The sequence below is a fragment of the Musca domestica genome, unplaced genomic scaffold (genome assembly GCF_030504385.1).
Source record: "Musca domestica strain aabys unplaced genomic scaffold, Musca_domestica.polishedcontigs.V.1.1 17, whole genome shotgun sequence".
In the NCBI taxonomy this organism is placed as follows: Eukaryota; Metazoa; Arthropoda; class Insecta; order Diptera; family Muscidae; genus Musca; species Musca domestica.
The window spans coordinates 9,496,751-9,522,359 of record NW_026712230.1 but is presented as its reverse complement, the minus strand read 5'-3'; the positions used below and the strand labels follow the sequence as shown (position 1 = coordinate 9,522,359).

Sequence of the window (25,609 nt, the reverse complement as noted above, 5' to 3'; positions counted from 1 at the left end):
TTTTGTTGTTGCTTTTCTGTTGTGAATTTTCTAAACGAAATGCCCTACAACGCTTGAATGAAAACGAATACACTAGAGGGTCTGGTCTGTTGTTTGGTTTGTAATAAATTTGAAAAAAAAAAAAAGAAAAGAACTGTTCTATATTTAAATGTTCCAATAAAATATTGCGGAACTTATGGAAAAACAATTTACCGAAGAAAATCAAATCTGAATTCAATTTTGAGATTTAGTTTCGTTTGTTTTTTTTCTTCAAAAATTTTGGGGTTTCAAGGAAGTATTCCTCCCGAATCGCTTTCACCGTGTTTGCAAGAAAACAACATATTTTTCTGCGATTGCTTCAAGAGGAAATGTTTTTTTTTTTTTTGTTTTTTTTTTTTTTGCTCGCTTCTTCTTAAGTGCTGTATAAGAACAAACATAATTTTAGTGATTTGAAAGTAGCAGAAGAAGAAAAAAATTGGAAAATCCAACGACGAACAGGAAAATTTATTATTTTTAGTTGCCTTTATGAGATAATTATAAATCATCTCGAAAAGCCCCCCTTTTGAAACGTCGTTCGTTGTGTATTGACGCCAAAACAACAAACTCAAAGCACACACACACAACAAGAACTATAGGCAGAGAAATATGAATGATGTCTGAAGGCATATCGAATTCTTAATGCCCATAAAAATATTGAAATCATAAAGGAAAACAGCATTTTTTGAGAGTTCATAAATTTTTTTAAGATTTCTTTTTCAAGGCCCATCTGAGCTTCGATATTATTTTTTAAGAAATCCTTTTTTAACGAAAAACTCCCATGGTTGTTAAAAATTTAGAATTTCCATAGCGGAATTAGTGAGGTTTCAAGTAATTTTGAGGACAAAACTGGCACTATAAATACACTCTCACGCATCTAGCTTCCGAACGAAATGAAGTAGGTTGATAAAATTTTACTCGAATGTATATTATGTCTGCAGGACTTTTGGTATTGAAAATGGGCCATGTGGGTCCACGTTTTAGTATAGCACCCATATAATGAAACATTCCTATTTTCGGTATTTTGGTGATTTAAACAACATTATTCAACGGAAATGTTTCAAATTTGGTATTTGAAGTTCGTAATGGATACTACAGCCCATGACAGAAAATTGTCTGTGCAGGTCCACGCCTTCGAATAGCCCCCATATAACGGCACCTCCCGATCTTCGGTATTTTGGTGATTTAAGCAACATTATTCAACGGAAATGTTTCAAATTTGGCATTTGAAGTTCGTAATGGATACTACATCCCATGACAGAAAATTGTCTGTGCAGGTCCACGCCTTCGTATAGCCCCCATATAACGGTACCACCCGATATTCGGTATTTTGATGATTTTAGCGACAAAATTCAACAATTTTTTCAAATTTGGTGTTTGTAGTTCGCAATGAAAACTACAGCCTATGACAGATGACAAGTGGAGGCTATTCAAAGTTCGGCACGGCCGAACTTACAGCTTTTTTACATGTTTTATGGTTGAAAGTTAATGTATTAAAAAGTACTCCTCCTAAACATTTGAAGCTTTTGTTGCAGAAAATATCGTGGCCATCCACCATGAGCTTCGGACTGCAATAGCTTCGTTTACTAGTTACTAGGATCGCTGCGGTTTGAGGTGCTACAAATGACAAACTTTTCGACTTTAACTTGACAGGACTAGAGGTACAGTCGGTTGGGAAAAAACGAGTGTGCCATCATCTGCATATCCAACTAATTTCATTCATTCGGGTAAATTTCAGTTGAGAAGAACGTCGTACAACAAAATTCTTAACACCTGATGTTATTTCATATTTTTCGGTTCCCAGTTTAGTTTCAAACAATAATGTTAGAGTTTTAGAGTCTGCCTTCTAACATTCCAAATTGCTGAGCTTAACGCAATTTTTATATCAAGTTTAATAATAGCACAAAAACGTTTTTGCTGTTTCCACTACTTCAAATTAAGACAAAGTAAAATTTTGAATAAATTTCAATTTTTAATATAATATATTTTCAAATCTTTTTACCAATAGCATTTCCAGTTGCAGTTTTTGTTATTTCTAAATTTGGTTTCCAAAGTTTGTTATGACCTCATTAGGTATTGTTCTGGTGGTTTATTTTTACTGTGTAACATTTTCGATTCCGTCTGCAGCAAGAGCTTTACGTGTTCTGATGTTGCAGTAGGCACATTTTTTCTACTTTCTGTACTTTTAGGGAATAATGCACAAACAATTGTGGGAGCCCATTCGGGATTAATTCCAGAAATATCCTTTCAGTTTCCCACCCTTTACGTTAACATTTTGTACGGGAGGGATATTTTTGGATATGGATATTTTTGAACTTCTCCAAATAGTTCCTTCCATGATTTTTATTTGCTCTTTTGTTTTTCTCTGCGTACATTTTTTCTTGCTAGTCTATACACTTCTAGCGCTTTAGAATCACCACTTCCAGTTGGCACTAGTTTGACTTAAATACATTCTTCCGTATTTCTGCGAGTTCTTTGCACGATTAGTTTGCTGATTTGTTTGTTTTCTAGTCTTGCCACATATTTTGGATTTTAGGATCCCGGCCTCGCATACTTTCGATGTTACTTCGATAAGTTCTAGGTCTGAATTATTTTTTAATTTAAAATTCTCTTTAAGTCCAAAATTTTTGGTTTTCCTCTTTTCTTTACCCATTACGAACTAAAATTACCAATTTTTGAAAATGTGGCAAAAATCATCAACGTACCGATAATTAGAAGCTATCGTTATATGGAGGCTATACCAAAAGTTTATACAGGATAAACTATGTTCCGCCACCGGATCTAAAACCTATTACGAACTACAAATACCAATTTTTAGACAAATCCGTGGGAAAATGTGGCAAAAATCATCAAAATACCGAATATCAGGAAGTACCGCTTTATGAGAGCTATACAAAAACATGGACCTATACATACAATATACGCCAAATAATATGGGCTGTATCGTGATTTATGCTGATTATGAATATTTATTCTTTATGGGGTCTATGACGAATATTTAGGGATGTTACAAACGGAATGACAAAGGTAATAGGTGGTTTTCAAGGTGGAGGGTAGAAAAACTAGTTGTCTTCTGCCTCCTTTAAGAGACAACCTAAATATAGACCATCTACTAACACTAACGTTTACACCTTTTCAGTAAAATCTTAGTTGCCCTTTGCATTTTTTTAAAGGAAAACTCAATGGAATTGCTCTTATTCAACAATTTAATCTCAAGATGTGGTGTTTTGCAAATCAAAACAACAACATGTGTTGCTGCTGCTGTTATTATTATTCTTACTATACAAATAAATTATTTACTTTACGTTAATTTACTTCCAAATAACCCTGAAGACTACAGCTCTTCCCCAACGATGCCCACGAGGTGAGGCAAGAAGTAGGGGGGGGGGGCTGGAGATTTTGTCCATATGTTTATGTTTTATCAACAACGCAACATAAGAAACTACTCTTAGTTTTCTTTAGTTGTTGTTTTTTTTTTTTTTTTTTTTCTTTCGACATTCATCTTTGAAATGTCTTCTTTCTCGTAAACAAACGGAGAAGCAAAAAAGTCGTCAATACGAAATTCTAAAATAAAAAGAAAAACACATTTTTCTTTTTCGATTTTTTAATTAAATTCGTGAGCTTTTCGCTAATTATTTTATTGTTAAAAATTTCCATTTTGAGAGAAACAAAAATGGAAAAGCACTGGCAGATGAAATCCCCATAGGGTAGCGCAATGAATTTGGCATATTTGTTTTGTTCTTCAGATGACTTCTTGAATTTCACAAATTAAATGCATTAAATAATGCAAGTGAGAGCTCCCAATGCAGGCGGCGATACACCGTCGTACATATACATACATTCATATGCATAGACCGTTTAATTAAACGACATCAATTTATTACAAATAGAAATTACATTGAAACTTCCGGTATTTTATGCAATGCTAATTGCACAACGTCATCATCGTCAGCGTCGTCTTCATAGAACCTTCTCTTGGGCGTTTCGATTACACGAACAAGAGATGATATAGGAAATGAAAATGCAAATGGACATACATATTCGGAATTGATGATTATTAGACAAGCTGTAAGATCGATCAGGTCGAACTTTGAATACCCTCCATTATTAGCAATGAATTTGGCAAACTTCAGAAAAATAAAGTCCCGCTCCAATACATGGAAAGATTCTCCTGAGGATATCTATTGCCAATAAATCGGTAATCAAAGACGAAGTCATGATGGGTACAGATGTTATAATTGCCTTTGGTCGCAATCTGGTCTAACGTCGAAATGGGTTACGATGAAAATACACCAATTAGAGGTCTGATCACGGATCATCCGGAGATAATACTGACTAATGGTATTTTCTAGGATATGGGTACCATTGAACAGAGATTGTGGTATTGATACATGGTTCTACCTTTGCATTTACAAAAGAACATCAAGAAGAACTTCGGTGGTGAAACATGAAATAAACTCAACAACGCGCAAGAATTTTTAACCTGGCAAAAAGAGATGAAGACCGTCACAATGTCCCTTGTGCTTCCCAGTGGCATTGGTCAAAGGCAAAGACGAAAGCACCCGATTTTGTGTCGACTACAAATAATTCATCGAGATCAAAAAGATAGCTACCCGCTCTGAAATACAAGCGGGACAACATAATTCACAACCCTTGACTTACAGAGTGGCTGCGGGCAATTGCATATCTCCGATGGTAATGGCTGTCTCTGGTAATCAAATGAAATGTCATTCGGACTCTGCAACGCTCTTTCTAGCCTCGAGAGGCAGATAGAGCATGTATTGTAGGGCCGTAGTGAAAATCTTGTCTAATATACCTGAACGAAATTACAGTAATGGAAACAACGTTCGATTAGTATCTAAACAATTTAAGGGACGTTCTCCTGCAGCTGACATCATCAGGCCTAAAACTAAACCCAAATAAGATAAGCTTTTTTTGACGAGAAGTAAAGGCATATCGAAGATTTACAAAATCAGCATGAAGTCATAAGGAGCTTCTTGGGTCTCTGCACGTTCTACAGCCGCTTCGTCCCAGCCTGCCCCAACTGACGCAGAAGGGTCAAATACAAAATTTGGAGAGTCTAGCAAGAGGAAGCGTTCCAAAAACTAAAAGACATGCTTTATATGTACAGGCCCTGTTTTGACGTACCCCATATCGCGGGGCCAATTTGTTCTGAGCCCAGATGCTGGCGTGTATTATATTGGCTGTGTTCTAAGTCAAGAGTCAACGAACAAGAGAACGATATCGGATATTATAGCTGAATATTGTTGAAGCCTAAGAAATTACTGTATGACAAGAAGAGATCTACTGACAGTTGTTGAGAGCACCAAACATCATCACCACAGTTTCAGATAATATTCCTTTTTCTCATATGTTTGTCAAATGTAAAATTATATTTTCTTAGCGGATAAATACATTTGGTTAATTATTTTCATTACAATTTATGACAACAACACATCCGTGGAAAATGGACTCGAAAAATTTATTTGGCTTGCCCTCTAAAAATACGCAAACACACACACACACATATGCATATGTAAATGTACTCGCACACATGTGTATGTAGAAACTGACAATTCACAATTGACTGACATAAAAATAAACAGAAACAGGTGTAATGTTTAAAAATGGAAAATTTGTTTATTTTCTCCTTCTTCGACGATCGTTTGTTTGGCCGTTAGGTCGGTCGGTCGGCCATCGTGTTTTTGACTTGTTTGCAACAATGTATCGGCAAGTACATACGATGTGTATGTTCCTACTATATATACGTACATAAACATATATCTCTTCTGGGGTCTGACTAGTCATGAAGATTTATTGAAAATGACTTGTTACAAATCCCTTCATTTATGTTTTCGGTACGTTGTCTCCGGCTTGATTGCTCATCTATCAAATGAAATGAATGATGCGGACGGCGGCGGACGAGAGTAACGAAGAATGAAAACAATAACCGCACACATCGTACATATGTCTACAAAAGAAAATAAGCTTTTGTCTATAGTAATCGGTGTTTCATTTTTTTTAAATGTGGGCAATTCTAAAAATGGTCATAATTACAGCTGTGAGTGGGCTTCCAAAATAATTCCTAAAAATCCACGATAAAAGCTGTAAAATAAAATCGGTGATATAGTCTTGGAGAAATATTCTTAAAATATTCAGTTTTTGGCATGATGGACTTTGGGCATTTGTCCCCAAAAAATTACAACTGTGATAGGCTTTGGAAAATTATTGTGTTTAATACAGATATATCATGCCTGAGCTAGTATCTAGTAACCCGTATATGGAATTATGGGAGTAGCAGCCAAGTGTGGCTTGTGTGAGACTTGGCAACCCGTCATTTTTTCTTCGTTAAGACCAATTTCCCATAATTGTCTTCATAAGCAGATCGCTCGATTGCATTGCAACTGAACGCAGCACTTTCCATTACCCTGGCTGGAGAATTCATCAGTTTTCGATTCATAGAACTGCAACAGCCTTCTGAAGTTTGGATATCAGAAAAGTTTTTTCCGATACATCATCAAAGCTGCTGCCGTTCGCCATATATCTGAAATATTCTAGATGAGACCAAATTTCCGAGCAGCGAGACTAGAGAATGAGCTCCATTGTTCCAATTTCACTGATCCATAGTCAGAGGAGGTTAATCGATTGATACAGAAGCATAAGAGAAAAAGTGCCAATTGTTGCCAATATGAGTAAGATGTGCTGGCCTCTTTAAATCGGCAATTCGTCGAGCATCCCGAGGGCGAAACGAAGAGTCTACGTCGTATAAAATATCTTCCCACGATGTATTTACCAGCACAGTTAATGATGGGTTATGAATAATACAACTTTAAGACACCTGGATACACCTAGAGTTAAGTACAACTGTTACGTCTTCTACTTATCATGGGTATTTGATACAGTCAACCACAGCACACTGTTTGAGGATGTACAGAGTACTACTCCCCGGGTCAAGTTAGAAACGTTGGATAATCAGCTTTATTTTTGAACGCCAATCATATGTGAAGGTCATATCGACGAAACTGTTTAGCCTCTACCTTCCAGAAATTCCCCGTGAGGCTTTTAAATCAGACCGAGAACTCCCCAAGATCCTGGGGGTAACATTCGACAGCCTTTTCAAGTCGTCTGCGCAAGTCACAAGTCACATTTGCTATAAATTGAAAAGTAGGAACAGGGTTCTCAAGGCGCTCGCCGGCAGCGCTTGGAACTTGGGGTACGAACAAGGAGACCTTGCTGACCTCTTATAATGCCATCAGCTATGTGGCCACAGTGTGATCTGAGAATACAAGAGCTATGTAGTATATTGACCTGCCAGAAAGCCGCCATTAAGACAGCAACCTCCTCCTCATGACATCTGTCGACCATCTACTTCAGTGCACATAACTACCTTATTATTGTCTATCCTGGAACGTCATTAATTCTCGGCCGGGCTGAACTTTTTATACCCTCCACCATTCGGAAGGAAGCTTAAAATCATCAAAATACCGAATATCGGGGGTACCGTTATATGGGGGCTATATAGATCGGTGCAAAACTTTAGCTTCATGACTTTATTCGTTTTTACTCTAGAGTTATTACAACAGACGGACGATCGGAATTTTACGCTGATCAAGAATATATACTTTGTTGGTTCTAAAATTATTATTTCGATGTGTTACGAACGGAATGACGAACTTAATATATGTATGGTGGAGGGTATAATATATATATATATATATATATATATATATATATATATATATATATATATATATATATATATATATATATATATATATATATATATATATATATATATATATATATATATATATGTATATATATATATATATATATATACTTGTGGCCAAAACTAAAGCAAGTGAAATTAGAAGAAGAATGAATGCCCTGTAACTTTTTTACAAAATAAGAAAATGAGAAAGTTTTTCTTGTTTTAAATTGGGTACTTTATGCACTTTTTAAAAACCTAAAACAAAAAACCAAAATTCATTATTATATAAAAAATAATGTATGGTAAAGTCAATTAACCCGATTTTGGCTTGGACAAAACAAAAGCAACTCTGTTGTACATTCATATGACCGCTGAACTTTTAGTTGTTTTTACTGTTATATTTATCGCTTTTTGCTTCCTTCGACAATTTCGCTAGTCAAAAATCCTTTTTAAGAAGTTTTTTACAACAGCATGTGTTTTTCTTTTCGTTTTTTAAGTACTGTCCAAAAAAGTTTAAAAATGGCTAGAAGCAAATACAGTACATGAATAAAACAGCAAATTATCAGTGAATATGAAAACAACATATCACAGAAAATGATTTCCGAGAAATATTTCTGTGATTTCAAAAATATTTCTGCATACCAAGTCGGTTTTATGAAACTAGATCAGTAGTAACAGTCTATAACGGATGAAGGCCGTGAAAAACTTCAGCCCGTACTGATCAACAAATTGTGAGAGAAATAAAAAACAGCCATTTAAGAGTTCAACTGGATTGGTGAGAGAGCAATCATTGGATATAAGCCCGAGAGCAGTGCGTAGACTAGTAGTGGTAGCTGGTCTGCATGCCCGTAAGCCATCAAAAAAGCCATTTATATCTGAAAAAATCAGAAAGGCTTTCGGAAATGATAATATTAAGTGGAATCCAGTTCAATGGAAAAACATTATTTCTGGGATGAGTCTACGTTTAATATTAAAAGCTCAGACGTGAAAAATTTTACGGTGAGAAGACCAAAAAATGAAAGACTCAAGCCGCAGTGTTGCAAAAGTACAGGGAGGGTTAAAAATGGCGTGGCGCTGTTTTTCTTTCTATGGACTTGGGCCTATCCATGAAATAAAGGAAGTTATGGATTGGTTTGTTTACATAGATGTGTTGGACATCACGTTGTTCCCTTACGCTGAGTAAAATATTGGGCTCACTTTGGTGCTTCAGCATGACAATGATCCCAAACTTGCATCAAAACTTGTCAAATATTAGTGGCGGGAGTCAAAAATCGGTGTTTTGTCATGGCCGGCACAATCACCTGATCTAATGCCCACAGAAAACCTTTGGAGTATCGTAGACAGGAGGATCAATCGAGATTCGGAAACAAATAAGCACAACATTTTCCAAAGAATTCGGGGTGCCTGGGAAAGCCTACCCAAGGATCAAATTGAGCGTGTTATAGATTCAATGCCTCATAGGCGTGCAGGATCCTATCAAAAATAATGGATCCTATCGACTACTAGCCAAAATTTAATTATTTTAAAATAAAAAATCAAAAAGTTGTCTTAGTTTTGACCAAGCAAAAATTGGGTCATTTTAGTTTTCCATATATTATTTTTCGTTCAAAATTATTTTTGTATTTTTTTATTTTTAATTTCTTAAAAGTGAATTAAAGACATCATTTAAAACTTGAAAAATAATTACGTTTTATTTATTTTTGTAAAAGTTACAGGACATTTATTGTCTTTGCGATTTTAGTTGCTTTAGTTTTGGCCGCCAGTGTATATATTTTATATATATATATATATATATATATATATATATATATATATATATATATATATATATATATAACTATCACAGCCGTTATTGTAGTGAGTTTTTTCTCTTCCAATTTATGTCAATTTTTATGTACATAGATATAAGGTGTTGAAAGGCTTGATGTTTTTATACCATGTCGATGTTTTCATCTCTCCAAGAACATTCATTCTTTTTTTGCTATTTTTTCATATTTTAATATTTAAAAAAATTATTATTTTTATGATTTTAATATCATCATTAAAGAAACATATCAACAATTCATGATGTCTCATGACGAAGTGTTGTGATGTGTTGTGTGTCTGTGTCCATTTAAGTGTTTGTGTGATAGTTCGTTTTTCAATTTAGATGATTTTCCTGATGTTTTTGCTGTTGTTGTTGTTGTGTGTGTTATTTTTTATTATTTCCCATTATTTATGAGTTGGATTCCGTGCCAATTAATGAAGAAAAAACACATGTATATATGTAGGCACACGGATCGGATCGGATCGTTTCGGATCGGATGTGTGTGCTGGCCCCTGTGTTCATACATCAAACTTATTTCAAAAGAAAAACCCCCAAACTAAACAAAAAATCAAAACAAAACAAAAAATGGTTGGCGCCCACAAAACGACTGAAAAAAAAAACAATCCACGACAAAAAGGCCATGCGACTAATGCTGTTGATTTGGCTATTATTTTGAAAATCTTCTTCTACACTGACACTTTTTTCTGTGGCTATCATATATAGTAAAGCGTATAGCCCCCGACGTATCGCTAGTTCGGCCCAGAGACACGCACACACACACACTTATAAAATGTGCTTGATGATATATTATAAAGGTGATGCTGTTTGAATGGCTTGCTTACTTGCTTGTGACTTTCTAGCAGCAGTTCTTAGTGGCGGCTGAAGGGTCCAATGCAATTTGTATATCCTTATGGTTGGATGGTGGCGAATGCATTCTATCCAAGCATATATAATCAACTGAAAAACATTTCGTCGTGTGTTCTCTTTGTAGGGCTCATTCCAATCCATTGAAACGATGGCAATGGAAGATTGTGTGATTTTCTTTTTGATAATGGTAATGTCTGGCCATAAGATAATGTCTTGTACATTAATTTTATCGTGAGTTCGAAATAACAACAACAGCAGCAGTAGTGTATATAAACAATTTACTCAAAGAAATTTGCGTCAAATTGCAAATTGGCGCCTTAATGATTACTCCTAGACATTGGTGAAAAACAAACAGAAAACCAACAACAACAGCGACAGTAGCAGCCAGGAACCAAAAGAATTCAAGTGAAAACAAAATGACACATCTTTCGACATGATGCACCGCATGACGACCATCGCGATGATGATGATGTTGTTGATGATGACGAAATGACAGGATGTCTGAAGGTATGGCAGATTATTTCCAATTTGAAAAACAAGCAAATGTTTTCAATCACTAAAATGTATCAGAATTGAATGAAAACAAAAAGAGTGTGGCGAACCGTTCTAACCCTAATGACTTAAGGGACTTTATGTTGGGCGGAGAATGCAAGCAATTGTGTAAAAGTTGAAAGAAACTCGGATTTTTTATTACTATTGTTTAAGAATAGCCTTTAGAGAGTACTTCATATGGATAAAATCGACTTCGAGGACGAGATTCACTGTAATTGTTAATAGTATCTGAGACTGCATCTGTATAAATGCCACTCAGAGCTGCCTCTCACTTATAACGATGGTCCTCCATATCTGGTATTCACAGACTTGAGTCGCAAAGCCAACCACAGACCGACCTAAAGACATCAAAAAGGCATCCTTATCCGCATCCCAGATGCTGTCGGCTAGCGCCTTGAGGACATTGTTTATAGTTTTCAATTTATCGCAGATAGCTATGATTTACACAGGCGACTTGAAAATGCCGTCGAATGTGAGCTCTAGAATCTTAAGATAGTTATTAATCGGAACTATGTGCCCATCGTTGTAAGTATTTATCTGAACATGTAGTGGACAGTGTATCCGTTAAACAACACTTTGGATGACTTAAAGCTTGACGACCTAAGGCTTCATAGACATCAAAAAGGCCTACTTATCCGCATTCCAGGTACTGCCGGCTAGCGCCTTGAGGACATTGCTTCTAGTTTTCAATTTATCGCAGATAGCTATGGTTTACATCGGCGTCTTGAACATGGCGTCGAATGTGAGCTCTAGAATATTGAGATAGTTATTATTCGGAACTATGTGCCCATCGTTGTAAGTATTTATCTGAACATGTAGTGGACAGTGTAGCAGTTAAACAACACTTTGGATGACATAAGGTTTCGGATGGCATCTTCTCGTCCATAAAGACCTGTTCAGCTGGTGTATAAAGACTCCCCCAAACTCGTCTATAAAGACTATTTCGTCAACAATAACTCCACTTAGCTCTACGCTAAAGACTCAGCTCGATAAAAACGACTGACTTTACACTGTCCGAATGGTTAGAACCACTTTCTGCTCTTATATCAGCACAGCGAGTGTTCAAATTTACGCAAATTAAAAAAAATAGAAAATTGAAAACAATTCACCTACCTTTTGATCTCTTCCCGTTCCTTTTCCATTTTCAATAGTATGCCACGTTGTTTCTTTTTAATGGCAGCTATGTTTCCCAATAAACCCTTGGCCTTGTAACGGGCCTTTTGAACCTCTAGCCAAGCAATCTGACCCTTGGTACGATCCATTAAGGCCTTTTCACGCATTTTCAAAAGGGCAGTTAAGTGTTGGGTTTTGTTCATTTCATTTTGAATAAGTTTGTCGTACTAAAAATACGATTTCAATTAAAATCTAAAACAAAACATTGCAGAATGCTCACAACTTACCAAACCCACATTTGAGTAATTTAACGAAGACTCAGATATGGTATCGTTACCTTGGTGCAGTGCTGCCGAGGACCGTTCATGATCATATTTATGAAAGAAATTTACAATTTCCGTACCAATTGATATGCGCCTTGATGCCTTGGAAGGTGAGAGCAGACTTATACTCGGATTGTGTTCCTTTGACTGTGACTTTGGATTGTTTTTGGAAACTGCATTGTAACTTGGGGGATTTGAAGAAATGTCATTTGATTGCTTCTTCATTATGGATTTAATGCTACTGGCAGTGGTTGTGGTGGTGGTGACTTCATCATCAGCACTTTGTGATAATTCAGTGCAGCTTGTTTGTGATGAACGTATGGCCAAATGAAATTGTGTTTCATTTAAAGTTGCCTCTTTGGTATTGAGTTCCTGAAAATCCCCTCGAGACCGATTGATGTGGCAATTAATAAAGTTTGCGGCCGTTTTCGAATGTGATTTGGTTTTATTTTTGCAACTCAGCGAAGGTGCAGGTGGAGGATTTTCATTTTCTTTGTTGGAAAATTCTTGAATTTTTTGTAAATCTTCTAAAATAGAGGAATTGGTGTTAATGGAATGCTCATTTGTTGAACTGTTACGCTTCGCTTCATTTTTGTTGGAACCTCTTCCTGTCATAATCTCACTCTTGGAGTTCATGGAATATGTTTCGGTTTTTGTGTAATTACTGTTGGATCGTTGACTGTATTTAGAAGAAGTTATCTCTTCCACATTCGATTGACTTGATACCGAATCATAACTTTCACTGGCCGCGGCCCTTTTTTTGGTTTCATTGGAACTGGAACTCCTTTTGGGATTAACAATTTTATTACGTTTGTATAGAATAATGGTTTCTTCATTGCTATTTTTTTCTTGCAGAGATTTTGTGTATTTTAATATTAAGTCCTCCTTATCTCTACAATCTTCATAATCAATTTGAGAATGTTTGTCCCTTGAGCTGTGTTGTTCCACCGGTTCTTTTGGAAATGATTTCGCTTTCAATTCTTGCAGATTTTCTCTGCCATCTTCTGAAGTATAGACAGACATATTTGATTTTTTGTTATGAACCGATGTTGTGAAACTATCGGCATTGGATTTATGTGCCCGATTGTTTTGCGATTCTTTAATGTTTTGTTTTAGATTCTCCTTGAGTTTTTCAATCATACCAAGACGTTTTTCGTACTCTTTACTTTCTGTGGCGATTTCTTCCACTTTATGGTGTTCAAATTCATCCACCTCCAAAGTGTTTTCATCTTCTCCCTCCTCATTTTCTTGATCTTGACTATATGATGAAGTTTTTCTATTGTTGGAATTATCTTGCAATTGCAAATCTAATTGGGGCAGAGGAGATTCCCTTGGGGGTGATGTCAACAAAGGCTTGACTTGATTGGCCATTTGAAATAGTTGCCTTTTACGTGTCTTCAATTTTTCATTTGTATTTTCAAGGGATAATTTAAGTTTATCTTTTCCTGGAGTTGTGGATAAGGAATTTTCGAAATCGGAGGAGTATTGTTGTTGCTTATCCGAGGATTCCTTCTGGGAGTTTTTGCTAACATTACTACGAGGACTTAGAATCCGTGAAGATTTGTCTAAGGTCGATTTCAATTGTTCATTGACTTGTATCACCTGGGACAGGCTGCGATTAAAATCATCCAGCAATTGGGAGAAATGCAATTCCCTATCCTCGTCCCTCGAACCACCAACCCCTGGTGTTTCCTGGTTTTTGGATTTACTTTTAATCTTTAAATTTTCCACCTTCTCTAGCGACAAAGGACTCACTGGCCTCGGCTTTACGAATTCAAAGTCATTTTGATATTGTTTTGAATATTTCTTTTCAGGACTGCTAAAAATTTGTGATGAAATAGAGGTTACCTCATCCTCGGTATTCAATTGACTTTGTTTGGAATTTCCCTGAGACATGGCAAAAGTGCGTCTGGATTCGGTACGAAGGGACGAAACCTCGGTTAAAGTATTGGATATGGGCAGAGGCAACGACGAGGAGGAATAATTGGAAACAATACTTTCCACGGATTTATATTTAGATTTGATTTTCCCCAGCAACTCTAGTTCCGAGTCGAAAGTCTTTTCCTGAGAACTATGAAAAGATTTATTTAGGGACGATGCGATTTTCTCCGTATCTTTATGGAAATCCTTGGTATAAGTTTGTTGAGGAGATTTTAAACTTTCCAGAGACATGGTAAGTGTGGTTTTGGGAGCACCCTCCAAAGTCTTCTTTTCTGCAATATCCGAGCCCTCCAAGCTTTTTCGTTTTTTGTTTTCATTTTCAATCAAATTATCTAATAGTTTTCTTTTCTTTTCCGGTTCCTTGTGTTCTCCCAATAATAAATCATTTGTTGAAGTAGCCTGACTATTTTTCAGCATCTTTTCCCGTTTTATCGGGACCACGGGAGTGGGTTGGGAAATGGCCTCAAGTTTTCGGCGTACAGCCATTATGAAATTGTAAGGATAAACTTGAGCAGCTGTGGGCCGCAACAAGAAGGGTAGGTCTTGGGATTTTGAAGGATTTCCCCTGCAGTCTTCTTTATTGCTAATTTCCCCTGCCCCAAGGTCATGCTTCTTTGGACTTGTTTCTAAAGTTTTCTTGGGTATTTCTAAATCGGACACATTATCCAGCATATTCAGTTCCAGAGAAGTTTGTTTCAATTCATTTCCATTTCCATTTTCTTTATCCCTTTGTAATTTACTTTCAAACTGGGTATTTAATTTCGATGTTAATTCCTCCAGGCCTCGATTTTCTTTGTCATTCCGAATGCTTTTCAGGGCACTGAATGAATAATCTTTCTCATCTTCAGTTTTACGTAAAAGGCCAATACGTTTATGATTTTCAGCCAACGGCAAATGGGACTTGAAGGCACTAGCAAGAGGTAAGCTGTGGGAAACCGATTGAGCAGTAACTTGCTTTTCTCCTGCAGGTCGTGCACTCTGCTGACCTTTAGTTTTTTGTTCCAAGGATAAACCTTTAAGACTGACACTCTCCTTTGAAACTCGATCACTTTTGATGGTCTTATTTTCAATGCTGATTTTCTCCCCATCTAACCGATTAGTGCAGTTCTTTTGTTTCTTTTTATCCAAATTTTTGCTAACCAACTTTCGGGTGTTTTTCTTTAACTCCTCTAAACGTTTTTTAATTTCCTCTTTTTCCCGATTGGCCTTGGCATCTGGTTGCAATGCAGCTTCCGATCTACGTTTTTTCTTTTGCAATTCCATGAAGCGCCTGGCCTCTTCAGGGTCATAGGTTTTCTTGTTGGTGGAGGAAACGTGGGAGTTGACATTTTTATTGTTAGTCGCCGGCAATTGCAATGATTTTGAACGTGTTTTATTGGCACTACCCCCACTTTGGGATCTAACCGAATCTATGCGTGACTGTCTGCCGCCACTTACTGGCTTTTGGCTATTAGGTTTGTTTGTTGTTGTTGCCCTTTGTATTTGAAGATCGGTATTGCTTCTGCGCATGATCACAATATTGTTGTCTTTCGATGGCATTTCAGTCTTAATTTCCATTTCCTTGAATTTCTGGACGTTTGCATCCGTTTTTTCTTCGGACTTTGATTTTGTTATATTATTTAACATTTCTTGTATGGCTTGTATTTCTTGTTCCCTTTCTTGTTTTTTCTTTGCAAAATCTTCTTGCTGGTGTTGCACATTCATGTTGACTGACGCCGAAGCAGACGCCGCCGACTGCGTTTGGCATTCCTTTGCATTTGTGCGCAGGCCCATTGGTTTAATGTCCTTTTTGCCAACGGACTCACTTCTTTAAAATACTTTTTCTATTGGAATGATAGAAACAACAATCAAGATTGTAGTTGTCATATCAAATTTACCCTTATCACAGTTTTTTACCTGAATTTTTCTTTGTTTTGTTGTTTTGCTGCTTGGTTTTATGTGGCAGAAATCAACGCTTCAGCATTTTTTGTGCCGTTCGTTTTGTTGTTGTGGCAAAAAATAAACAAATTCGTCTCTACTAGCAATTTGTTGTTCTTTTTTTTATTAAATATTATTCAGTCTGCGTTTGTATTGATTAACATTTCATAAAATACTTAATTCACTTTTTAAAGGACACGCAAAGCACTAATAACCAACAACTTGTAAGAACCGGGGCCATTTGACACTGACACAAGGATACATTGCCGTAGGGATCTATAAAACAAAGCCCTGTTTGGAAAATTTACTATTTCCTCCTAAAAGTATCCAACAAAAGTGTGTGAAATGGGAATCACTACGAAATGATATCACTTCTGAGGTTGATAAATCTACAATTCAAAAAAATTTTAAGAGTTAAAATTTTTAGGGAAAGGGCGAAGATTGTTCAATGACGCCAACATTTCTTACATAAAATATTTTGACATGTGATTTCCGTACTGATTTTATTTAAAGAACAAAAATTAACGTAAAATACAACACATATGGCATTCTCACTCACTACGAATTGATAGCATATTGTTTTCTCTATAGGGATCTAGAAATCGTGACTAAAGTCGACTAGGATGTTTAATTAATTCCGTTAAAAATTATTTATAATACACTTAGTAAATTCTCAATATGGTAATTGTTTGCTGCTTTATGAGCAGCATATTCAGGTTATTTAAACGTCATTGACCTTAGTTTGGGTGCTATACAATGGAGGCGTAATTATTGCGTATTGGTCGTCGCTGGAAAATGGATATTTAACAAAGCCTTTCCAACAACAACTTTATGTGGGGAACCTCACAACACACATTACAGTGAAATCCTTTAAGGAACCTTTGGTATTTTTTAGTGCCAAACTTGCTTTCCAAAATACTCCAGACACAATAGTATAACGGATTGATATCCATAGATTTTGGTGGCCATTGTGCGCTGGAAATGAATGGAGGAACCTCATTTTGTAACCATTCTTGGGAAGCGCGTGCTGGGTATGATGGTGCTGAGTCCTGTTGGAACTGGAATGTTTTCTCATCTGAGAAAACCAAATTCGGCAGTTCACCACTTTCGGCCAAGCGAAGCAACTCTTTAGCTCTTTTGAGTATATTTTCTTTCTGTCGCGGTGTAAGTTTTTGCACTTTTTGTAATTTCAATGGCTTTACCCCGAGCTCATTTTTTAATATTTGCCGGATGGAATATTGCGGGTTTCGATCAAGTCGCTTCTTTACATTTCGAACCATTTCTGCTGATGTTGCTGTTTTCTGCCGTCCACTTTCTTGACGTAGGGATACGCTACCAGTATCACGATAACGAGCGATGGTACGAGACACAAAATATTTATTCTGGAGTGCTCTAACGAAAGCCACTTGTGGTTTTCCAGTAAAATATAAGTAAATCACACTATCACGCATGAATTCCATCACGAATAACATTTTTTCTGTAAAATTTTCACCAAAATGCGTTTGTACGCTTGTAAACAATATAATGAGCTGTCACTATTATAATTTTAACAGCTGTCGGACTAATGGCTAAGGAATGACAGCAGTCTGAAGTTGGTATAGCTGCTACCACAACTACAGGGGTTTCCCCTTTTTATCCAAATCATTACAGGTGGATAGATCTCGCCCCGATCAGGCGTGGAAAGCAGAATCTACATGAATCTTTTGATTAAAAACGAGTGAAGTGTGAAGCCCGTCCCTGTAGTTTAGTCAGTCGTCCACAACAAATTATTCCCTCCAAATTTGCATTTTCTCTGGGAAAGTACAAAAGTAGTAGAAAACGTTTCTTCATCAATTTTAATATTAAAGTATGAAAAATTACTGTAGTTTATTCATTTAAAATTCTACTTAAGACTAAATTGTTTTACATTTTCATCAGTTTTAATAATTTTTATGAGTTTTACAAAAATTCGTTGGAAACTTTTTGTTTTTGATTTTTCTTTCTCACTCACTATAGCTGCCGGAAGTACAAAAATAGGAGAAATAAAAATATTCTTAAAAATATTTCAAAAAAGGGCGCACACAAAAAACAGTAAATAATACAAAAAACAAAATGACTTTTCTCACAGGTTTGTTTTTGTTTCTTTTAGAATAATCATCACAATACCAAACAATTTGGGTTTGAAGACAATAAAAAAAAGTATATAAAAATAAACTAATAATGGAGTAATATTTATAAACAAAATGTAACTAATGTATAATAATGGCAATATATTCTTATAGTTTTAAATCATTTTAGGATCCCTTACATAAATTCATGAGGAATAAAAAAAACAGAAAGATTAAACATTTAACACAACATAAAAAACAAAGAATGAATTACAACTAAAAGTTAACAAAATTTAAGTCTTTTTCTTTCTACGTGTTCTACAAAGCAAACAAAACAAACGAACGAAATTACAATTGTTGATTAGCAAAGGCATTACAAAATACATTTCAACATCAAGTTTTCTTCCCCACAAAGTTGTTGGAGGACATTATTTTCACTAGATTATTACAAAATCACTAAGATTACGTTCTGGTTGTACCATATTTGAAGGCATCAATTGAACAAGTTTATTGAAAAGGAACGATCGGCGTGCCCGTAGTTCCTGAATATAACTGTGGCGAGAACGTTTACCACCCGATTTACGGTAGGCTGAATATGACGAAGCCGCATCAGAAATACCTGAGGTAGTGGAACTTGAACAGGACTCCATGGAAAGATCGTCGGGCGCATGAGTATTGTCCTCGGATTTGACACAAACTTCTAGTGGTTAGAAAATGAAAGAATACAATTAAAATATTTTGCTCTTCTTTTTGTCAAACTTCTTACCATCATCCGTAGTTGAGGCCATGTCGGAGCTACATTCGGCTTCTGTCAACGATTTGTCTTCATTCGCCGATGTCGATGCCGCCATGGATGTTGTGGCTCCTCCCAATGGCAGTGTGTTTAAAGGCCTTTCTTCTGTTTTAGTATCTTCATCGCATTTAAAAAGCAACGAAGCCAATCTATGGAACTGTTTGGAGAAAAAAGTATATCAGCATTGGCGTCGTGGTGAATGAATTTAGTTATATTTACGTTTCTCAATTGTTCCGGATTACTGTGATCAATCACTTCAGCAATTTGATGTCTTAGATAGTGCATTGCTTTATATGGATCAGCCTTGGCCATTTCTTCGTAGTGTAATTTACGCAACAAATAACGACAATGTTTTAAAATTTCGTCACGTTTAGGTCTGGAGCAAAGAGAGAAAAATTGAAATTGAAAATAATGTTGACCTGTCCTAGAAACTTAGACACAGGTATTTCATGATCTCAACTTCAGGGTAAAAAAAAACCTGAAATGTCCCAAGGATCCCATCCGAAAATATTTGTGATAACAAGTCCTAAATAAAATACCATAAAAAGAACAAAATCAAGAATTCTTTGTTGGGTCTCAAGACACAACAACAAAGTGGGTAATGAGATGGCTAAGCAATTATCTCGAGGTAGTTCCCAATCGATTGATCTACCGATGTATGAGCTTGTCAATCCACAGATAAGCTACTATATCAGCTGCTTCAAAAAGTCTCACATCGAAGAAGATAGCAGAATATGACCTATTCTCTTTTATGAATTAGTAGATCAGATCTAAGAATCGTAGTAGGCATACGGTCTGGCCACTCCAGTATCAGATATCAGACCTCAAAAATGGATATCAGTTGGCCTGACTACTGTAGACTATGTGAAGATATAGATAAGATTGAGACGATTGAACGCCTACCATGTCCATGTACCATGTTATCAAACAGGAGGCATAGGTTATTTCATATGTTGGAGATAGAACGAAAACGTTCTTCATAGATGTAGATGTCATCATCATTTATATGTTGGCTCAAAGCATCTCCTGAAAAAACACTCTACTAGCAATACATTTCTACAACCTTTTTGTTTTTTTTTTCGCTATAATATCTTTCCCATCATCACTACTTATTCCTCCTGGGATGAACTGGGGTGAAGGTCCCCGAATGAAGCAACTGCGAAGTCCGCGTAATTGAGTAAGACTGTCGAGACTTTCGTCCTATTCATGATGAAAATGCCTAAGTTCTTTTATGAGAAACTCCTCCATTTTCAACTTACTTTTCCAATTCTAATATCCAAAAATCATCTAATCTCAGCTGTGGTGTTGTTGAACGTCCCGGATTACCGCCAAACATATAGTGTAATTTGGCCATGTCATCGTAGACAAATTGATGGGCATAACGAGGACAGGGTTCCATAAGATTATTACGGCTATTATCAAATTTTGTACTATCAGGCGAAGATGGATTGTAGCGGCTAGTATAAATACGCGACCATTGATGAGTATCTAATGAATAAACCCAAAATGAATTGGAAGCATCAACGTGATGAATATCGCGACGATCTTTGATTTTGCTAAGACTCTGTAAGAAAAAAAGATTTTATATAAAAAATATGATAACCTTCCTAGAGCGAAGTAATATTCACCGAGAAGACATAGATTTCATTGCGTTCACAGTCGATGGTGGCTCTCAGAGTATAACCAGGCGAGGGTTCATTTTTACCATCGGAAGAATGTGGCGGATTACTGGAACCAGACGAGCCACTATTACTGCTCACACTGCTGCCATTACCATTATTATTACCAGTCGAACCAGTTTGGTCATTTGAATTGGGATGCCTATTTAAAATCTCCAATGTTTGGGTATCAACTTTATATGTTATAAAATCATGAATATCCTCCTTGCCACGCTGGCCACCATAAATATATAATTTACGTTTTTTCTAAACAATAATAAATTAATACTTTCCCTTTTAAAGCAAAATTCAACAAATTGCAATATTTTTCAACCTACATTATGAAACACCATACAGTGGGTAATACGGGATTTAATGGACAATACATCCGGCTGGGATGCCGTCGGATGATGGCAATCGACCAGAATTTGTGTCCATGTATTCGTGGCAATATGATAGGAAAATAGGCCGGAATACTCGGGTTCACTTGTGGTCGAAGCATTGACACTACGCGGTGTCAACACCTTACCACCGAATACATAAATTGTTCGTTTTTCCACATCGATACACATCTGATGGTCGTACATCAGTTGAGGACCACCAACCTGACAGGTGTCATCACATATTTGTAACCATGTTCTGGCACGTGTATCATACAGATAGAAATCGCTTTTAATATATTCGGTTGTCCGTATGGAGTTGTCCAAATAACGACCCAACATAAAAATGTTCTCACTGACTGGATCGAATACCATTTTATGGCATGAACGTGGTGTCGGACCATTAAATTGCTCGGAATGCTCAAATATTTGTGTCCAGTAATTATCCTTTATATCGAATACCCATAAATCGCTAAGATCTTGAAAGCCATCCCAACCGCCAAAGAGGTATATTAAACGTTTTTTCACATCCATGACCAGTTGATGGCCGCCGCGGTTACCTGGAAACGAAAATAGAATATAAAATAAGAATTCATAAGAAACAAAATGGGGGTTTATTCGTCAAGTACTACGAATGTTTCACAAGTGGTTTTTAGGGGAAACTAATTTGTTCTACCAATAGAAGATGATTGAGCACATTAGCGTCTACATATAAAAGAAAACATAGGACCAGCTTTTATATGACGATTTGAAAGGGATTACCATAGAACAAAAAACATTCCTTGCTGTGTATCGTTTTATTAAAAATAAATTAAAAAAGGCACTACGAATAGTATATCTTACTTTGGCATTCATTTTTAAAATGTTATATTGAAACAGGTCAATAGAATTTAACGAAGCTTCTATTTGAAAATCAGGAGATGTCAGAAGAATTATATAGATTTTACTTCACAAAGTCTATGAATTCCGTAGTCGTAAAATTTCGCCATTGTATGATCATTGAGCGAGTTTTTGATGGAAGTTTAGAAGGTCGTTCAATAAAAGACCAAGAGATTATCATCCCATAAGAGGGTTTAGTGAGCACTTATATCCGAAATCCTCGCATCCCTCGTTTTCTCAAAAAGGGCCAAATGACTTTTTCATAGACATGTGGGCGTTTCTTCTAATAGAAATAAACCTCCACACGATATCTGAGAGTCACTTTTATAGAAATGTAGTGATTCATTTTCTCTACCAACGACTAAAATTTCCGTTCAGGCACTGAATATATTATCTTCGGAGAAGAATATATATTTGTCACCTGTAAACAAGATCGTATTTTTAGCCGACTTCACCACCCCAAATGACCAAAATTTGATGAAGATGTGCGTGACGCCTGCCCGGCGTGTGATACAGGGCCGACCAATACGGTGAACCTCTTTAATTGCACAGCCAAACCTACCCAACTCACTCCAGAAGATCTCTGGCTATAGCCTATCAAAGTAGAAGAATTTCCAAACCTGGAGATGGAACCAGAGTAGCAGAACGCAAACACTTGCATGTACTACTGCTACAAGAACAAAAACAACAACCAAAAGTTGTCCCTCTGACCACATGTCATATTAGAAATAGTTAGAAATAGATAGAAAAATCTCATTCTTAGATGACCCAGTCTTTGGAAATTAACATTCTTTCTAGAATCGTCATTTGCCTGCTCAAATGACGATTGTAATTTTTCAATATCGCCAAAGTCTCATCTTGAAATGTGCTGTTAAGACCAATCATTGTGTGTTGAACTTATCAAATAATCAATACATCCTAGTAGAAAAAGTAATTACATTAGAGTATTATCATGGAAAAAAGGACATTTCAAAGATAAAAAAAAATGTTTTCCCACTTTACCTGGCTGGGCGAAACCCTGGACATGTTGTAGACGCCATGCATGCTTATAATCTTGACGATTTAAATAATCATCCATAAGTCCCTCTTCAATGCAATCGCTAATGAATTTTTCAGCCTTTTCAAAATCTCCATTTATAACGAGACATTGATGTAATTCGCTTATTAAAGGATGTTCCAATTGGACATGAGTTTGATCCTGCAATGCTTTAAAAGCTGTATCATAACCTTGCTGGCGGAAATGTTTCAAACACAAGCGTATGATTTCCACTTCACGCAACTAAAAGAGCAACAGAGCAATACAATTTTCAATAGTTGTAGTACTTTTCATCTCCTTACCTTATTGTAGTCCTTCAAACAACCACTTGTATACATTGGATCATCTTGACCCATTAATTCAATATACCAAATGCTATAGTTAAAGGTGGGTCCCCACGACAGGAGAGGTACAATTTTTATATATAAAATTGGCAGACTTGTAGTAGCATCCTTGGCAACACAACGTAAATTAAAGGTTTCGGGTATATGGTCATTGCGCAGCCCTCTTTAAATACAAGTTTGGAATTAATATTTTCACTTTAGAAACTCTTTATGGGCTTCGTTATTTACTTACCCCTCCAGCAAGAGTATCATGTGCTCCTCATCCAGACCACCATAGATACGAAATTTTTTAATATTACACACATGCGACTTTTCAAATTTACCAAATTTGATCTTCTTAACAATGGCAGGTCTTCGCAGTTTCAGAGTCAAATATTGTGGTGGATTATTGTTGTGAGCCGACCAACGTGACGACTGATCGCTGGGACAATCAACAAGTATATTTCTGCAAACAAAAAAATGGTTAAAGGCGCATTAAAGAAAATTATTGTCAGTTATCAAAAACAGAGCAATAATTTTTAGAAAAAAAATCTCAAATAGGTGTAAAAGGACTTGAAAGTTTTTGTAGATTTTAGGACGGTCTCAGAAATATTTAAATTGATGAACTTGGGAATATTCTTTCGAAATCCATGACTTCCTTGCTCATCCTGATTTTGGAAAATCTATGGTTATCAGGCCGAAAAAGGCTTTTGAAATTTTATTAATTTTTTTTTTTTTTTTTTTTTGAAAATTGTGGATTGATTATATTTGGCATACAAATTGAATTAATGGATGATTCCCATCCCGATTTCCAACCACCTAAAGATTCTCTACAAAATGTATTTCAACCTTTAAATATATAAAATCTACACACACACAACCACTCAGCCAGTCATCATTGTAGTAACCGCAGGCAGACAATGGAGGCGGACAACTGATTACCGTAATAAAAATGCCGCCAACTGCGCAGTTTACGACAATTGTTTGTATGTTTGTTTCATAAACAAATAATTGAAACAAAAATGCCTACAAGTAAATAATATAAAAGAAAATGTTAAAAATACCGTTTCTTTTTTGTTGTTATTATCTTGATTCTGGTTTTCATTTGCAGCTATTCTTACTTTTATATTATCGCAGATACCTATCAAGAATTCAAAAAAAAGTTAACAACCTGCAAAAATTCAGCGCGATATGAAGAAGCTTTGCAAAAGAACAGCAACATACATAAAACGGAGAACAATAATAACAATAGGAAGAAATAATAACAAACAAATCAAGGCTGCTGCATAACAAAAAGTATTCTTTACTCAATATAATCGATCGATGGAGAGCAGCAGCAAGACATCAGAAGGAAATTTTCAAAAATATTATGCAAATTTAGGCAAAACATAAACTGGCATTTGTCCAGACCCCCCAATTTGTTTCCCAAAAAAAAAACGTCTATTTTTACTTACTCTGGCACATAATTTGTGGAAAACGACGAATAACGATGTATTTCATAGGGTAGTTTATCAAATTCTTCTAAATTTTCCAATTTTAATGATTGTTTCAGTGCATTGCTGCTGGCAGTCATTTTCATTTGTTCTTTGCCATAACTGTTGATCATCATATTGGTAGGATTGGTAGTAGCGGCTCCCATTGCAACATTATCTGTAGTGTCTGTTGTAGCACGCAAGGATGTTGGAAGCGTTGAATCGTTGTTATCGTTCATCGTTGCTTTGTCGTTGTGTATACACGTTTGGACCTTTGTTTGCTACTGATGTATTTTTGCTTGATTTTTATTAATTATTTTTTTTTGTTTAATAAGGAAAACAACAAAATAAGAGTCCAACAAGAAAGTAGGGATACGTAGTTCTGTTTTTCGCCAAATTGGGCTTGTTTTTGCACACCGAACACATTTAAAAACGTTCCGAACCTCACAAATTTACAGGCGGAAAAATTTTGCTCTGTTTAAGAACTGGACATTGTAGAACCATGGCACAATTAAAGACGGTAGAACAAACCTACCCACAAATACATTTTTTTCTTTTGGTGCCCTTATTCTGTCAAAACATATACACATTGTATGTGTGTATTGTTTTGAATAAAAAATAGAATAGTTCGAAATTATTTCAAATTCGGTTGCAAATTAAATGCATATTTTTGACGTTTTTTAGGGTTTTAGGATAAAACTGTATTGTTCTACTATTTTAGATTAAATCTTATGG

General features: G+C 36.0%; 2 protein-coding genes across 4 annotated transcripts in view; both read right to left on the bottom strand.

Annotated features, from left to right (window-relative positions):
- Positions 1-16,570, bottom strand: part of LOC101894919 (centrosome-associated protein 350) — a 61,581-nt gene extending 45,011 nt beyond the window's left edge. Inside the window, exons 1-3 of the mRNA XM_011294155.3 lie at positions 16,226-16,570; positions 12,353-16,152; positions 12,066-12,292 (exon numbers count right to left, since the gene is read on the bottom strand). Coding sequence (XP_011292457.2) covers positions 12,066-12,292; positions 12,353-16,102 — 3,977 coding nt within the window. The 5' untranslated portion in view covers positions 16,103-16,152; positions 16,226-16,570. The remainder of the gene's footprint in view (positions 1-12,065; positions 12,293-12,352; positions 16,153-16,225) is intronic.
- A 1,509-nt stretch (positions 16,571-18,079) lies between these two features.
- On the bottom strand, positions 18,080-25,260 carry LOC131800378 (muskelin-like). Of its 3 annotated transcripts, none has more exons than XM_059120475.1 (10): positions 24,857-25,260; positions 23,656-23,868; positions 23,382-23,586; positions 23,046-23,322; positions 21,123-21,724; positions 20,755-21,051; positions 20,386-20,690; positions 19,346-19,502; positions 19,100-19,283; positions 18,080-19,030 (listed from the first exon to the last, which is right to left on the bottom strand). In XM_059120475.1, exons 1-10 carry the CDS (start codon positions 25,111-25,113, stop codon positions 18,771-18,773), a joined length of 2,757 nt encoding a protein of 918 aa, XP_058976458.1. In that variant the 5' UTR covers positions 25,114-25,260; the 3' UTR covers positions 18,080-18,770. The 3 variants fall into 3 exon arrangements, with proteins under 3 accessions (XP_058976458.1, XP_058976457.1, XP_058976459.1); XM_059120474.1 differs by having other exon boundaries at positions 18,080-19,033; positions 24,857-25,257; XM_059120476.1 differs by lacking the exon at positions 24,857-25,260 and adding an exon at positions 24,467-24,522 and having other exon boundaries at positions 18,080-19,033.
- Between the last annotated feature and the right edge of the window lie 349 nt (positions 25,261-25,609).

Excerpts from the sequence above, each read along its gene's own strand:
- LOC131800378 (XM_059120474.1), bottom strand. The coding sequence starts at position 25,113 with ATGAACGATAACAACGATTCAACGCTTCCAACATCCTTGCGTGCTACA. Across the intron at positions 23,869-24,856 it reads TCCACAAATTATGTGCCAGA|AAATATACTTGTTGATTGTC; the intron begins GTAAGTAAAAAT and ends TTTTGTTTGCAG. Across the intron at positions 23,323-23,381 it reads GTTTGAAGGACTACAATAAG|TTGCGTGAAGTGGAAATCAT; the intron begins GTAAGGAGATGA and ends TTGCTCTTTTAG.